This window comes from Chionomys nivalis, chromosome 15 (assembly GCF_950005125.1).
Source record: "Chionomys nivalis chromosome 15, mChiNiv1.1, whole genome shotgun sequence".
Taxonomy (NCBI): Eukaryota; Metazoa; Chordata; class Mammalia; order Rodentia; family Cricetidae; genus Chionomys; species Chionomys nivalis.
In genome coordinates this window covers 33,842,836-33,859,129 of record NC_080100.1, presented here as the reverse complement: position 1 = coordinate 33,859,129, position 16,294 = coordinate 33,842,836, and the positions used below count along the sequence as shown (strand labels likewise).

General features: G+C 42.3%; 1 protein-coding gene across 2 annotated transcripts in view; it reads left to right on the top strand.

The window, feature by feature from the left end:
- Plpp1 (phospholipid phosphatase 1) overlaps window positions 1-16,294 on the top strand; it is a 57,451-nt gene that overhangs the window by 29,911 nt on the left and 11,246 nt on the right. The window contains exon 2 of one of the 2 annotated variants that reach the window (XM_057789539.1): window positions 2,682-2,836. In XM_057789539.1, coding sequence (XP_057645522.1) covers window positions 2,682-2,836 — 155 coding nt within the window. Of the gene's footprint in view, window positions 1-2,681; window positions 2,837-13,359; window positions 13,512-16,294 lie in introns of both variants that reach the window. The other variant, XM_057789540.1, reaches the window with a different exon arrangement.

The window sequence follows — 16,294 nt, the reverse complement described above, 5'->3', positions numbered from 1 at the left end:
CGAATGCTTACACATCTCTATCCTGAATTTTATTTATTTAGCTATTTAGTAAAATTTTATTCAGCTTTAATTATGTTGTACCCTGATTCAAAGGGCACAACAATAATGAAATAGTATCTGCTGCCAGTGTTGCTGAAAGATGCACAGAAAGGCAGGGTGATTGTCTCCAGTGCCGTGGAACGGGTAAGGGACCGCCTGGCTTATCTTGAAAGGGGAGGGGCGGGGCAGCGCTCACCGTAGAAGACTGGTAACATATGAAGAGTCCAGGGTTTCTGAAGCGTGGTAGTTGAGTGTGATTAAGGGCCGTGAGAGCAGTGGACGAGAAGGCTGACCGCCGTAGGAAGGGAGAGTGAAGCAAAGGCAGTGCTCTCCACACCGAGCTAGCACATTCCCCGTGGATGATTCCCTTACAACCTCACATTCCTGTCTAGGGCGACCAGTCTCTACCCCAGACGTCACTTCACGTCTGCCTCAGCAGTTGTGGGCAGCCTTCGGGTTGTCATTCCTATTTCAAAACATTATTCCTGCAGCCTTTTCTGTTTTCACCGTTGACCTGTCACTCAACTTCGGGATTATTTCAAAGATGTGTTAAATATTTGTTTCCTCTCTCACTGTTAATTTCTAAAATACTTAGTTTACTGTGTTACTGCCTTTGGCCAAAAGAAGACTTGTTTTTATTTCCTACAAGATAAATTCTTTCTTAGGTCAGTGTTTTAAACAGTCCTTTAATAAACACAACCTGAAGCCCTCATACTGTCACTAAAACCTCAGACTTGCACAATTCAGAGATAATTAGCAGCAAAGATGTTTCTCTCACTGTGAAGTTTCATCATGAATAGATGTATTTTACTGAACAAGCATGTTTTAAAAGGACAGCTCCACTGCCTCCAGTCTGTCTTATCGACACAGTTCTAAACTTTGACTGCAGGCGAATCACTTGTACCCATAGGAGAACACATGCACACTGACTGGGGGAGTAGCGGGCGTTAGAGTCCTGGCTGTCCCACTTAAAACAGTAAGTGCGGTGACGAGTGGGGCCTCAGTAATCTGTGCTTCACGAGCTGAGCTGAGGATTGAGTTCATCTGGGTAGCTGGTGCTTGGCGTGTGTGAGCATGCAGTGTGGGGAAGCTCTCTTGGTGGGATGGACGAACCCTTTGCTCGTCCCCTCTGCTCCTGTGCCTGCAGCTCTGGTGCTGCCGCTCCTCCCTGTGCCTTCTGCTCCCTCCTGTGCCTCCTGTTGCCTGTTTGTCACCTCTTCTTCAATGCTCTTCTCTGTCTCAGTTTATGTCAATCTCTGAATTTCTGTTGGTTCTTTTATACCACTTTAATAATTGTACTTCTGTTTTAATGGTATATTTCTGCTTTGTATTTCTTTTTGGATGTGTGTGCAGTAATAATAGTTACTAGAATTACTATCACAGTCAAGATACAGAACATTTTTGGTTTTTTGTTTGTTTGTTTTTGGCATTTGGTTTTTTGAGACAGAGTTTCTCTGTGTAGCTCTGGATGTCCTGGAACTCTCTCTGTAGACCCTGCTGGCCCTGAACTCACAGAGAGCCTCTGCCTCCCGAGTGCTGGGATTAAAGGCGTGTACCACCCCTGCCCAGTGAACAGAACAGTTCAGTTACAGAATAGTTTTGTTACTTTCTCTTGAAAAACATTTGTTTTGTTTTTTTTTTTTTTTTGGTTTTTTTTTTTTTTTTTTTTTTGGTTTTTTGAGACAGGGTTTCTCTGTGGCTTTGGAGCCTGTCCTGGAACTAGCTCTTGTAGACCAGGCTGGTCTCAAACTCCCAGAGGTCCGTCTGCCTCTGCCTCCCGAGTGCTGGGATTAAAGGCGTGCGCCACCATCGCCCGGCTTTATGTTGGTATTTTTAAACAAGCTCTCAAGTGTACATTTTTTTTTCTACACATACAGCCTAGATCTTGAATCTGTTTTGCACAAATTAGTTTCTGTACCTGGCCTAACCTAGTGCTGCATATACAGTGAGTGAGCATATGCTTCAGTATTTGAACTGTATAAAGCCCAAATCAGTGTAAATTTGAACATATTTAGAAACTGCGAGCCAGGTGACATGGTATGTGCCTATAGGCTTAGCTACTTGGGAGGCTGAGGCATGTTAAAGTCGTTTTGAAACCCTGCCAAGACCAAGAAAGCCATTTTTTTTTGTCTTGGGGAGCAAGGGCTTGTTCTTTTCTTTTTTTTTATTATCAAATATACTTATAAGTTTTTTTTAACTTTATTCTAATGTGGAACGGATATTTACTTCTTTGTCTTTCAAATACTATGATGCTGTTATTAAATTTATTTATGTTAGTTTGTCTTTTTCCTTAAACATATTTAGGATATTAAACTGCTAAATTAAATAGGAATTAATTATAGAATGTAAAATAAAAAATTTGCCTGCATTCTTAGTTTTATTTTCTGTGGACCAATTTTGATCTTTTCCCTGGTGGTCCCTTTCCCGATTGTCCCTAAGACGAGAGGTCAGTGCAAGCAAGAGCGTCAATTATGAACGCGCAGAGGCTGCGTGGTCTCATTAACCCTTCCACGGGGTATCAGAGATATCAATCTCTCCAGAAAGGGCAGAGTTTAGTTAAGATTTATATCCCATACTCTCTCCTCCCTAAAGAAGTGAATTGAATGTAATTATATGTGTCTTTTTTTTCCCTTCCCCAACAGCTTCCCTGCCTATGGCTGTTCTAAATTTTGGCCAAATATATCCATTTCAGAGAGGCTTTTTCTGTTCTGACAACAGCATCAAGTATCCATACCATGACAGTACCGTCAGAAGCGTTTTGCTCGTCATAGTGGGGCTTGGCTTACCCATTTCCTCTGTAAGTAAATTACTAAGCAGGTAGTGGTGGCTTGTTGAAGTAATGACGTTGGGGTGGGAGTAAATTCAAGCCCGACCTTCACTAGTGTTACTATGGAAAATGGTTGCTGAAGGAAAGAGTTCCACTGTTTATTCCCGGAGAATGGTGATTTTTCCAGTTAAAGGTGTATGCTACTTAAAACAGCTTGAAGATGGACTAACTCTTCTCAACACAAATGAAGAGGGATAGCCCCGCTACTGCTCAGCTCCAGTAAGCTCTTTCACGGCTGGGCCTACACCTAGACTCTGCCTTACCATCACACTGTTGGATGACAGTTGAGATCATAAAAAGATGTTGCTTTCTAAGTCTGAAAAGACAAGATTGTAAGTAGAGTCCGCAGACTACATTAAGGCTGTCACTGTTTAAAGCTGTGGTATGTGAGATCGTCGACTTGTACTGTTGGGTTTTACTGTTTCGGGTCACTAGAGACTTCCACCCCATGTTAACGTTGACAAACTGAGTTAAGACTGCCACTTGGGGTATTGCACCTGCTTGCTTTATACTTGGTTCTGATTCCTAAGCCTCACCATTTGTCTTTTTCTGAGATAAGTCTCAGGTAGTCCATGCTGGCCTGAGACGTCTGGTCCCCCTGCTTCTATTTACCAAGTCCTGAGATTTCAGGCATGTGTGTTTTTATGGGACTTGGAAATAGAAGAAAAGGAGCAGGGCAGGATTTACCCTCTTGCGCGTCTCTGAGTGCAGTGGGTCCGCTGTGTATTTCCCCTGTGCCCTCCTGGGTCTTGTCAGCTCAGCTCCTTAGGTGTGTTCAAACTTTTAGAGTCCCAGTCAGCTCAACAGTCCGTTCTTCAGCAGGACTGGCTGGCTTTTCTTTCCTGATTTTTAATAAGCTATTTTTTTTTTTGCTTTAGCAGTTCACGAATATGAGTTCAGTTTGTCTTTTTCACTTTAAGTTTTCTTCTTTCCTGAATAGTCTTCAGAATAGTATTCCAGTGGCTGAACGACCTTGACTTTTATTATATTCCAAGATACATACTTCTGTGTACTTAAAATTTAAACATGAGTTAACAGCTTTAAAATAAAAGGGGTGGTGAAAAATTTGGATTAGGAATTTAGTTTTAGGACACTTTTCCCTGAGAAGTAGTGTCACTACGCTAGCATTATCTAGTTGTGCCCCAGGATTGTGATCTGTGCGGAGGGGCTCCTGCAGAACTGTCACTGAGTGCCACTAACAAGTGCCACTGTCCTTGGATGGAGTGAAGGTCTGTGTTGTAGCTATTATTTTAAGCAAATGTTGCCACATCAGGTTTTTATCAAGCTATTCAGTATTGCTTGAGGCTCAGGAAGTTAACTCTAAATCGCAGGGTTTGGTACATTTCATTTTTTTCTTAAAACTTAGTTACAGAAATCTAATGGTTCATGAACTGAACAAAGCTTATAAAGTCGATCAACAATAAAAGCAGAAACCTGTAGTTTCCTACCTGCTGAAAACTAGTCACAGGTCAGGGATGCTGAGTTTGGTGGTTTTTATTTCATTATGAAAACACTACAGATTCAGTTTTGTGTCCTTTTTATTTAACAAATATTTTTGAATAAGTGATCAGAATAGGTCCCCAACTGTTAGACAGTGGGGATGGAGACCAGTGACACAGTCGTGTGTGTTCTTCAGAGCAGTGAGAAACACTCAGTGTGAACCTTTGAGTGCTTGGTGTGGTGAGTTCTTGAGTTTGTTGTTGGAACTCCCTTGGAAAACCATGTTAACACAAACTTAGGGAATAGAAGGAGCAACGTTTAGCTAGTTTCTGGGCCTTAATGTGACGATGGTTTATGAACTAATGCAGAAGGACTTTTTTACGGTTTCTAGGATAGATTTGTTTTAATAATTCGTGTGTAATATTTCATATAGAAGATACTTTGTTTTTATTTACAGGGATTATTCATGTTTAACATAGCTATATCTACACATCTTGTATAATTTGATGAGTAATAAGATCTTAGATGGTAAAAAATTTGCAGTTTAAAAGTGACTTATTTTTCTCTTTCAAAGTTTTAAAAAGAACCCCAAGTGTGGTGGGCACGTGCTGTTTGGATATGCATTCTAGTTCCAGCTTCCAAGTGCTCTGGTTTCCATTCTGGTGCTGTGAGACGGGTCCTCTGACCGGAGGTGCCTAGGGGCGGTAGGGTTTAGTCGGCTTACACCTCTAGGTCACGATCCATCAGTGAGGAGTCCAGGGCAGAACTCCAGCGATAGTTAGCACAGAGACCGTGGAGGAGCGCTGTTTGCCGTCTCGCCCACAGACTGGTGCTTAGCTGGCGCTCTTATGCAGCCAGTCTGACCAGGGCAGTCCCTCAACTGAGACTCCTTCTAAGGTGACAGTCAAAGCCATCTAGGACAACAGGAGGACCTAGTCTTTCTTATTTTACTTTAGAAAAAGCCAAGTGAAGACATATGCATTGATAGCCATTAACTTGTTTTCTGTTTTATAAATGTTATTTTGAAAACCAACTGAGGAAACTACTTTACCTTTTTTTTTTTATGTCTTAGAAAATTGCCGGAATTTGTGACATTTGCTTTAAAAAATGTTATTTTTAAAAACAGAGCCTTATATCTCCAACTGGTGGTCATGTAGTTGAGGTACAAAGTTTTTGATCATTAAAAATAATTCTGGCTGGGCGGTGGTGGCGCACGCCTTTAATCCCAGCACTTGGGAGGCAGAGGCAGGCGGATCTCTGTGAGTTCGAGACCAGCCTGGTCTACAAGAGCTAGTTCCAGGACAGGCTCCAAAACCACAGAGAAACCCTGTCTCGAAAAACAAAACAAAACAAACAAACAAACAAAAAAATTCTGTTAGGTATACAACAGGGAACAGGGAAGGTTTAGGTAGACCCATGAGGAGATGATTGGCAAACTGAACTTCATTAATAAAAAAACTGTACTTTGAAAGACACTGTTAATAAAGTGACACAGGTGGTGATGGTGCTTGGGAGGCAGGGGCCAGCCTGGTCTACAGAGCGAGTTCCAGGCCAGCCTGGTCTACACAGAGGAACCCTATTTTAAAAAAGAAAGAACAGTAATGAAATTCTTTCCCCGTCCTAATGAAGGGTCACAGTTGAAGATGTACTAAGAACTTTAAAAAAACCAACATTGAGAAAGCAACCCAAGCTGAGTGCAGTTATTAACCTATGGTCCCGGGCGTGGGAAACTAAAGCAGGAGGACCTGCAGTTCCAGGCCAGCCTGGCTATGTAGCTGGGGCCAAAAAGTGAGGGGTGGAGGGAAAGCAAGCCAGCTGAAAGTGGACTGGAGGTCTGAGGGGAAGACAGACCCATGGTGGAAGAGCTGTGAACGGGTGCTTGGTGTCAAGTCAAACTGGGGCTCCACTGTACTCCCCAGAATAGTGAAAATTCAAGACTGATGATGCCAGATGCTGCAGAAAATGGTATAGCTACTTTGGAAGATACTTTGGCAATTTCTTACAAAGTTAATTTAGTCTGACCATAGGCTACAGCAATTGTGCTCCTAAGTTTTTACCCCAATGAGTTGCAAACTGGTCACATTCAAAAAAAACAATTGCACACACATGTCTGTAGCACTTTTATTCATAATTGCTTGCTGTGGAACAATCCTTCTGTACACTGAATATGTATTACTCACATTGGTTAATAAGGAACTGACAGGCCAGTAGCCAGACAGGGCGTGTAGGTGGGACAGCTATAGGACACGGGGAAGAAGAAGAGGAGACGCCAGCCAGCCACTGAGCAAGCAGGACATGCAGAAAATGAGGTAACAAGCCATGAGCCACATGGCAGCATAAATGGAATTATGGGTTAATTTAAATGTAAGAGTCAGCTAGTAACAAGCCTGAGCTATTAACTGAGCATTTATAAATAATATTAAGTCTCTGTGTGGTAATTTGGAAGCAGCTGCCAGGACGGGGAATGGGCACTCAGGACAGGAAAATTTCAGACTACAGTTGTTTAAAACTTAATAACAAAACAAGCAAGATGCCTTTCTATAGTTGAATGGATAAATGAAGTGTGGAATTGGAATGTTCCACACATAGAATATTCATATCTGATGACACACAGAAACAAGTGGGCTGGGGTGTAGCTCAGTGCTAGAGCACTTGCCTCGCATGGGCAAGGCTCTGGGCTGTGTCCTTAGGATTGCAAGAGCCAAAGAACAAAATGCAAGGAAATGAGCCGTCACCCATGAAGAACCATGCAAGAACTCTAAGCGCACATTACTAAGTCCAAGAAGCCAGTGTGAAAAGACTGCATCTTCTGATGCCAACTATGATATTACGGAAATGCAAGACTGTAGAGCTAGTGGGGCGAGGGAGGACAAAAGGGGCACCTAAAGCAGAGGATTTGTAGGGCAGTGGAAGTACTCTGTATGGCAGGCACCATGATGGTGGGTGCATCAATGCAGACAGAACTATGAATGAGTCCTAAGGTGGACTTCAGATTGCAGTTATTACCAGTGTGCTAATACTGGTTCTTTAGTTTTATCAAATGTGTTGGGCAGAGGTAAGGTGTTTATAAGACAAGGAGTGTGATAGTAGAGAGGGTGTATATGTGTGTGTTTATTTTCTGCTCAGGTTTTACGTAAACTTAAAAGGTTTTTTAAAAAAATAAAGCAAGGCTTAAAAACTGGTAGAGTACCTGCTGTCTCATGGAAAGCCCTGGGTTCTATCCATGCAAGTGCACATGCATATACATATACACAGTGAATATTAATTTTAAAATACATATTGGGCACGTGCAGGCAGATGTGATGGTCCGCAGAGTGAATTCTAGGACAGCTAAGACTATGCAGAGAAACCCTGTCTTGAACACCCCCCCCCCCACCACCACCCATTTCCTTTTCTGTGAGGCTCCGTTCTCCATGGATGTTTCATACCGAGTGCTGTGGAGTCCCTGGCTCCTCCTTCTCTCTGGACTTGTTCCTTCTGTGATCCCCTCTGGCTCATGTGTGTTGTTTACATCTCTAGCCTTGACGTCTTCCTTACATCTCAGGCATTACGTCTGCTGTCTCCTATAGGTAACGCAAGCAGATTCATCCCTTTCCCCAGTTCCTTTTCCAGGGATGCGTTTCTCAGTTAGTGTAACTTTAAATGGCTTGCTCACCTTGCTCTCCACCCTTGGCTGTTCTTTCATATATGCATATTGAATCAGTCTACCAGCAAATCCTGTTGGCTGCTTTCAGCTTAAATCTAGAAATGACCACAGTCAGACTCCTGCCAGCTCATCGCTGACCCCTGACTAATGACCATACAAAGTGGGATCTCAGTTCATTATTGAGCCAATTTGAATGATTGTTTAATAATTAAATATGATTTCCTCAGACCGTTAAGACCCCACTCTCTGATATTAGCTTTTATAATGAAATGTACCTTAATATTGACAAGAATAAGATTTAAATGTCTAGATTGCTAAGACATGAATGGAGTTCCTCAGCCTTTTGGTCTGTGTACTGAATCGAGTTAAACGTATTTAGAATTAGGTTGCTACAAAAGTCTTTAAAATTTAGTAAAAGAGAGGCAGGGCATGGTGATGCCTGTCTTTAATCCCAGCACTCAGGAGGCAGAGGCGGGAGGATCTCTGTGAGTTCAAGGCTAGCTTGGTCTACAGAGCAAGTTCTGGGACAAGCAAGACTACATAACTTGTGGAAGTATTTGCATTTCCCTAATATTAGAAGAGGTTTGGTTGGTTGGTTGTTTTTGTTTGTTTTGTTTTGGTTTTTGAGAAAGGGTTTCCCTGTGTAACTCTGGCTGTCCTGGGACTCGCTCTGTAGAGCAGGCTGACCAGAGTCTTTTTCATGTAAGAGACAACAGTTTTTAGGCTTTGCTCAAGTTCTAAAACAGTTTCGAGGTTTTTGTTGTTTTACTCTTTAGGCTCTTTAGGGGCCACCACCCAGTTCCAAAACAAATACACGGCGTCTTATTTTTTCTTATGATTCCCAGCTTTAGCTTGGCTTGTTTCTAGCCAGCTTTTCTTAATTTAAATTATCCCATCTACCCTTTGCCTCTGGGATTTTTCCTTTTCTTTCTTCTCTAATCTTACTTTCAGTCTTACTCCGAGGCTGGCCCCATCTTTTCTCACTTTTTGATCTGTCTTGCTTTCTCTTTTTCTCCTCCTATTTATTCTCTCTGCTGCCAGCCCCGCCTGTCCTTCCTCCTGCCTCGCTATTGGCCTTCAGCTCTTTATTGGACCATTAGGTGTTTTAGATAGGTAAAGCCGTACAGCTTCACAGAGTTAAACAAATGTGGCGTAAGGAATGCAACACAAGCAAATGTTACAGATCTTAAAATAATATTCTACCACAGCAAGTACTTCTCTCACGGCTCCCAGATCCTGAGCTATATGTATAAGAGTCAAAGAAGCTGGTGTTTTTAGCAGTCTTTTACTATCTCAGGTGGAGGATGGGGAAATGTTTTTGTGGTGTGCAGTTTGTGCAAGTTAGGAGCTGCTAATTACACATCCATTTGAACCGTTGAAGATTTTCATTATTGGAAGCAGAAAGCCGTACTATTTCAAGGATGATCTCAAGTTCCTATTCAGAGGACTTGAGCTTCAAATGTATCCATTGTGACTAACCATTGGACATATTAAAAATCAGGATGTGGGGATGAAAATGCTACAGCCTCTTTAAAAAAGAGTTTGGCAGCTTCTTAAAAAGTTAAACATAAACTTACCACATGACCCAGCAATTCCTTGTAGATGTCTGCTCGTTAGAAATGAAAATACATCCACACATAGAGTGGATGAGTGTTAGTCATAAGATCCCCAAACTGGACACTGGTGACTGGAGAAACCAGATGTGCCCTGTATGTACAGTAGAGTAGTGTAGCGTAAAAAAGGAAAACACATGGCACAACATGAATTAGCCTCAAGGACGTTATAGCAATAGGAGTACATAGGAAGTACCAGCGTTGTATGATTCCATTTATACGAGATGCCGGAAGCAGGTCAGTGGTCGCTCTAGGTTGGTGTGGGAGGATGGACGGAATGCACACAGGCTCGTGGATGATTGTGGTGGTGGATTTATAGTAGATGGGCTTTCTGGTACATGTTGGACCTTAAGGTTATTAAAGAGGGGAGGAAAGCCAGGGAGATGACTCTGGTTAAGAGCACTTGATGCTCTTGCAGAGGACCAGGGTGAGTTCTCAGCACCCACATTGGGTGGCTCATAACCACCTGTACTTCCAGATCCAGGGCAGCCGATATCCTCTTCTGGCCTTCATGGCCACATACATGCACACGGTGTACAAATAGATAAACACACACACACGATAAACGTGCAAATCTTTAAAAGAAGAAGGAGAGAAGTTAAAATTAATTTCCCAGCTAGAGTATTAAGGAAAATACTGGCAGATGTGTCATTTAAAAATTATGAAAAGAGATTTGTTTAAGAGATGTAATCTTTCTGTAAAAGTAAAAGGATGTTTGCTTTGAACTGACAACATCAACAGTCCTTTCGTTCTGCGTCAGCTGTCTACTTAAAATGTTCAGTTTTTCCACACTGTGTACCGCATGGTAGAGAACATTAGTACTGCACAGTTACATTTGGGGGAAGTAATTGGTCAGAAATGTTAACATTTATATCCTTTAATTTCACATAAAATATTCTAAGGAAATAATTAGGAATGCAAACAAGGATTTGAATTGGAAATATTTTCTGTACTGTAGAGATTAGCCAGAAACCTAAAAGCAGCCTTTGTGCTGTCCCTGTTGGACGATTAGGACGTGGAAGGGGTAGAAACTGTTCCTCATTAGCCTAAGTAAAACTTGCTTGTTGAAACAGATAGAAGGTACTCAGCAGCCTCGATAGTGGGACCATTGAGACCTTCTGGCACTGGGGAACCCAAGCTACCTTTTCCATCCTGCCCTGGGGCGGGTCAGGCTAGTCCCTTCTTTCTCTCAGTGAATGGGCTTTGTCCTCAGCCTTTTTGCGTGTGTGCCAGTGCTGTGTGCCAGCTCACATGGACTCGGTCTTGTATTTCTGAGAGGTTCTAGAAGCATCCTTTTGAGTCTTAAGTGGGTCGTGAACACCTGTGGCTGGCCTGTACTGAGCTAAATTAGTGGAAATGAAACTGAATTAGGCTATTATATATTCCACAGGTTTCTGTGATGGTGATAAGGGGTGGTTATTACCAACTTAAAAGTATTCCCTACGCCTTCTGAACTCAAATTCCGGCTAGCGTGACCTGTGGTGGATTCCTGCTTTCGTGTCGGGTTTGGCTCTTCCATCCTCATTAAAGCTCCTTCCTGCACAATGGCGATCACAGCCTTCCCCTCCCGACACGCAGTGTCCATGTAATGTCACTGTTACTTTGTGATTGCTTCTCATGTCACATCTGTCCTGCACATTTTCTTTCTCCTTTGTAACTAAGGGAATTGTTTGCATCACCGTTCTCTTGTTTTTTCCTGTCCCCCTTCCTATTGGGGCTCACACTGTAAACACTGCCCTGGTTTTTTTCTCTGTTCTTCTCTGGGGTAATTATGTACCGTACTGTACTGTACTAAGCTTTGTAATCCTGATAGCACTGAGGATTCCTTTTTTTTTTTTTGTGGGGCAGGGGTCCAAGATCGTTTCTCTGTAACAGCCCTGGCTCCTGGAACTCAAAGGCATCCATCTGCCTCTTCCTCCTGAGTGCTGGGATCAAAGGCTTGTGTCACCATCCCCGGCAGCATTGAAGATTTTTTATACAGTGTATCGAATATTTACCCAATTACACATTCCTTCATTTTAAAGTAGACTACACTCCATCTTAAGAAAAATAATTTTTTCTCCTCTAAATTTAAGAGTAATTTAACTTGATTTTTGTGGCCAAAGGAGAAAAAAAATAGTATTAATTGGTATGCATATTAATATTTTTTAGTATATTTAAGGCTATTAATATGAAATTTTCCTTAGACTAAAACCAGAAAACCTAGAGTGTTTTGGATACTAGTGATGTATATTTAATTTCTGTACTAAATATCTTACTATAGAAAGAAACAATGCTGATTGAAAAAAAATGCAACCAATTCAGAAATGTGCTGTGTAGGCAGTAAAAGTTTCCAGTATTTTTTGTAGAGTTCTTACAAATAAAATGAACCATATACATAATAGTTCCTTGTGAATGTGAAACGGATGTCCGTTCCGTCGAGTATTGTAATTGGTGGAAGGGTCAGTGTTCAGCTGCTGTGCAGGGCAGGCAGCCATGCAGCCTCCACCCCGTGTGTGTAGTTAGCACTCATGAGCTGATAAGAGTAGAAGTCTGTGTAACCCTCCTGTTGTGCTACAGCCGTAGCACATGTATTGAAGGCCTGGGTATTTCACCCCATTACCCTGATTGCAAGAATGTTGTGAATTGGGCAAGCCTGGATTCAGTGAGAGGGTGGGCTAGCAAAGTCAGCTCTAGTATAACTTTTTTTTAAAGAATAGGATCTATCAGAAGCAAGGCTTTGGGAATCTTGTTGAATTTTAAGGGTTTTTAAAGAGTCGGCAGCTGTCATTGGCAAATTGTACGTAAGTAATATACTCTGGCTATTCAGTATCTAAATGAAAGTGGGCAGATAAGTAGAAGAACTAGCAGAAAAGAATGACAGAATCTGCCTGCTTTGTGGGTTGGACAGAGTGGACGCTATGTAAACAGAGCAGCAGAGGCTTGGTTGTCAGCCTTAGGGTGACCGTCAGGGCTTGGTGCCTCATGAAGAGGGAGCATTTGAATCTGCATGGACAGGCTAGCTCAGCGGGTGAGACACTGAGAAGGGGACTCCTAAGGGAGAGCCTGCATCTTGGATCAGTCTCGAAGAGGACTTTGACGGTTTCTGCTGAATTAATCTCTCTTTAAAAGCTGTAAGCTGTAATTAGTAAATGGCCATTTTAATACATGAAGAACTTAAACATTTTAAGAGGTGAGTGTGAGGCATAATCCTCGCAGAAAGCAAACATAAAGCGGGCGTGTGTTAGGTGCTTTATGCTTGACACCATTGTCTGTCTTAAGAAAGTCGGTTCAACTTCAGGGGCCATTCCAAGGCAGCTCTGAATATTCTCTGGATAATAGAAACAAATGAATAGTTAATTTTGACACTGTCCTAATCTAGCTGTGACCTTGGCCTGTCTAAGCGTTGTAGTGTTGTAGTGAAAAAGGAATGTTAAAATGTTTTCCTCTTCGAAACAAAGTCTGTGACAGATAGAGGTTGAGAAAGTGCTGGAAACCTGGCTGATTAAAGATAAGACCACGAGAAGAGATTTCCCCAGAATTGGCTGTATTTGGGCAGAAACAAAGGTTGGAAGATGCCTGTGTTAAAGTGGCTGGCAGAGGACTTGGAAGCGTTGTTTCCTGTAGAGAAGCACACTCCCTCTCCATCGCGAGCCACCCTCCTAACTTCCGCTGCATGCAGTCTGCATTTCCTTGTTACATGTGCTCTTACTTACTTCCATAGCAAATGCATTTTTAAAGTCTCTGGGATGGTTGTTGCCATGAATCAGTTGTGATAATTTTTAATGATATTTTTATTTATTCCCTTTTGCTAGCTGGATTGCCTTTTGCAATTCTTACTTCAAGGCATACCCCCTTCCAGCGAGGAGTGTTCTGTAATGATGAGTCCATCAAGTACCCTTACAGAGAAGACACCATACCCTATGCGTTATTAGGTGGAATAATCATTCCATTCAGTATTATCGTTGTAAGTTAAACCTGCTTTTCCAAGTTTCTAACTTTTGAGCACGCGGTTACTCTTGTGATGGATTGTTAATGATTAAATGTATGTCCCTCAGGACTTGTTTAACTTCAGTGGAAGGCTTATTGTATGGAGCTATTTTAAATGAGGTCAAAAGAGTAAAAAATATGTAGTTGGAACCTAACTCAGTATATGTAGAGTTTGTGCTAATTTTTATGTCACTGTGAGTATCGTGGTTCTGATTTGCTTCTGTTTCAGACTGATTGTTGATGCTATAGCAGCGTGTTTCTCACACAGTGCCTTAGGGACCGCAACTGAATGTTGTTCTTTAGTACTGCGTTCTAGACGAGAGAAATTGCTAACTTAGGTTAAAATTTCATTCTCCTCATTTTTTAGAAGAGTTTTAAACACTGCCATAAACGGAGAGAAAAAGTTAATGTTCTGTGATTAGCAGTGAACATGGAAGGAGTCTTACTGGCACCAAAGGCAACACTGACAGTTGGAGCCATGTGGTAGCTTTTGTTGCCCGGCGTCTCAGTGGGATGCCCAGGGAGTGGCTCTAGGTAGAGTCCAGTGATAGGCTGTTTCTGTGGCCTTTACATTCAGAAATTGTATTACTTAAGTAAACATTTCTGTACAAAGAAACTTAACAATACTTATGTAAACACAGTTAAAGGCAGAATTATGATCCCAAGAGAAAAGACGACAGCATGTATGTACCTTGTCAACTTTCGAAGTAAATGTCAACATTTAATTAATTTGGAAACAGCATTAAAATCATCACATAATCTGATTAGTAATGAAAATTAATTAATTCATACTTTGTAGTAGACAACTAGTGAAAGAAAGCCTTCTGCTGTATGCATGTTTATTTGTAAAACTGAGATGCCGGGAGGAAGGACGCTGCTTTGTCAGTCCTAGTCTTCAGTGGCTGTCCTGGAGCCCGGCATGTTCTAGCAACTTCCATGAAACTGTTGTCAGTATCTGGTGGAGGGGCTGTACTGTAACTCATGACTGTCTTACAGTATGACAGAGGTTACAGATGACTGTACTGCAACTCACACAACTGTCTTACAGTATGACAGAGGTTAAAGAAACCAGAGACTCCTTCATCTGCCCAGATCTCTACACTAAGTTTTTACTAGTAAAGGTGACCAAACCTGTGATGGTTTGTAGGAGGAAGTCATCTGTGTAGACACAGGGTTTCCCAGCGTAGGCATGGATTCGTGCACTGTTGCACTCCTTCTGTCTTAGTTTCCCGAGTGCCGGGAAGCCTTTGAGTCTTGCCTGAGCATGGCGGTGTGTGCCTATACTCCCAGCACTCAGGAAGCTGATGCAGGAGTGTAAGTTCAAGCCCAGCTTAAACTACTTAATGCGATCAAATCTTATAGAACAAAAGTGCACATACAACAGGGAGGGGGTCTTGGGTCTTACAGTGCACAGCAGCTGAGTCAGCCAAGAGTCCTGTATTGACATTTAAAGTGCTAGTTGCCCTGCTCTTTCAGTTCTGCTCTGTCCCTTTAAAGGTGCCCAGGCTGTGTGGTGTGGATGTGCCTACAGGGCCCAACACAACCGTCCAAAGTGAAAATTAGACTTTATTAACTTGAACCTTTAAAACAAAGTGTTTCAGGAAGAAGAGATGGCTCAGTGGTTGCTGCTTTTCAGAGCATCCAAGTTCAGTTCCCAGCACCCATGTTGAGTGTCTTACAACCATCTCTAACTTCATCTTAGAGAACCTGACACACACACGGAGACACATACACACACGTGTGGCACACCCACGGAGACACACACGCGTGGCACACCCACGGAGACACATATACACACGTGTGGCACACCCATGGAGACACATACACACGTGTGGCACACCCACGGAGACACACACACGTGTGGCACACCCACGGAGACACATACACACACGTGTGGCACACCCACGGAGACACATACACACACGTGTGTGGCACACCAAAGGGACTCAAGTATACACATAAATAAAAACTAAAACCTTTCAGCGGTCTCCCTGAAGTAATCTTTACATTTAGTAAAGTATTCAAATTAGCATCAACAGAAACAAACTCTGCTTGGGGCAGCAGCTTCATGTACTAATTTAAAATAATTCTGGTTTACTTAATTCAGTTTTTCAAGTACTCCTTAATCAGAATTGTATAAATTGAATTTCATTTATTAGAAAATAAATTGTGTGTGGGTGGGGGGGTGCCTTACTAAAATAAAGTCATTGATTCAGACTTTGCATCGAGCCTCTGGCATGGCTTGCAGATGGTTTCTAACCGTTCTAGGTGGTACGTCGGAGAGAGCCAAGAGCCAAGGGAGGGTTTCAGTACAGAGGAAATGGTCAGTGAGAAGTAAGTGAGGTTGATAAACATCTGCTCAACCCAGTAATTCATTTTTGGCTTTCGAGAAAGAATCAGGAGGAGATAAAGAAATAGAAGCAAGGAGAGCTGTCTGTGAGGGGTGGAAATAAGGAAGTGCACCAGTGATGCCAGACTTCTTTGGGCTAGCAGGCCCTGAGTGAAAGAGAACACTGAGGATGCTGTGTAGACAGAGTCTTTCGTGGGGACACAAGGAGCTGGTCAGAGAGTGCTGTGAGCATAGGCCCGCAGAGATGGCTCGGCAATTTATAAGGGTTCTGCCTCCCTCCCTGAGACAGCCTCTTCTGTATTAATAATTATCGTATCCTTACTGTCTTAAGTAAGTGAAACACGAGAAGTACTTTGAGTTGTAGGATTAATTAGGCCACAGTTGGCTTAGGTGTAGACTTTGACCAAAGA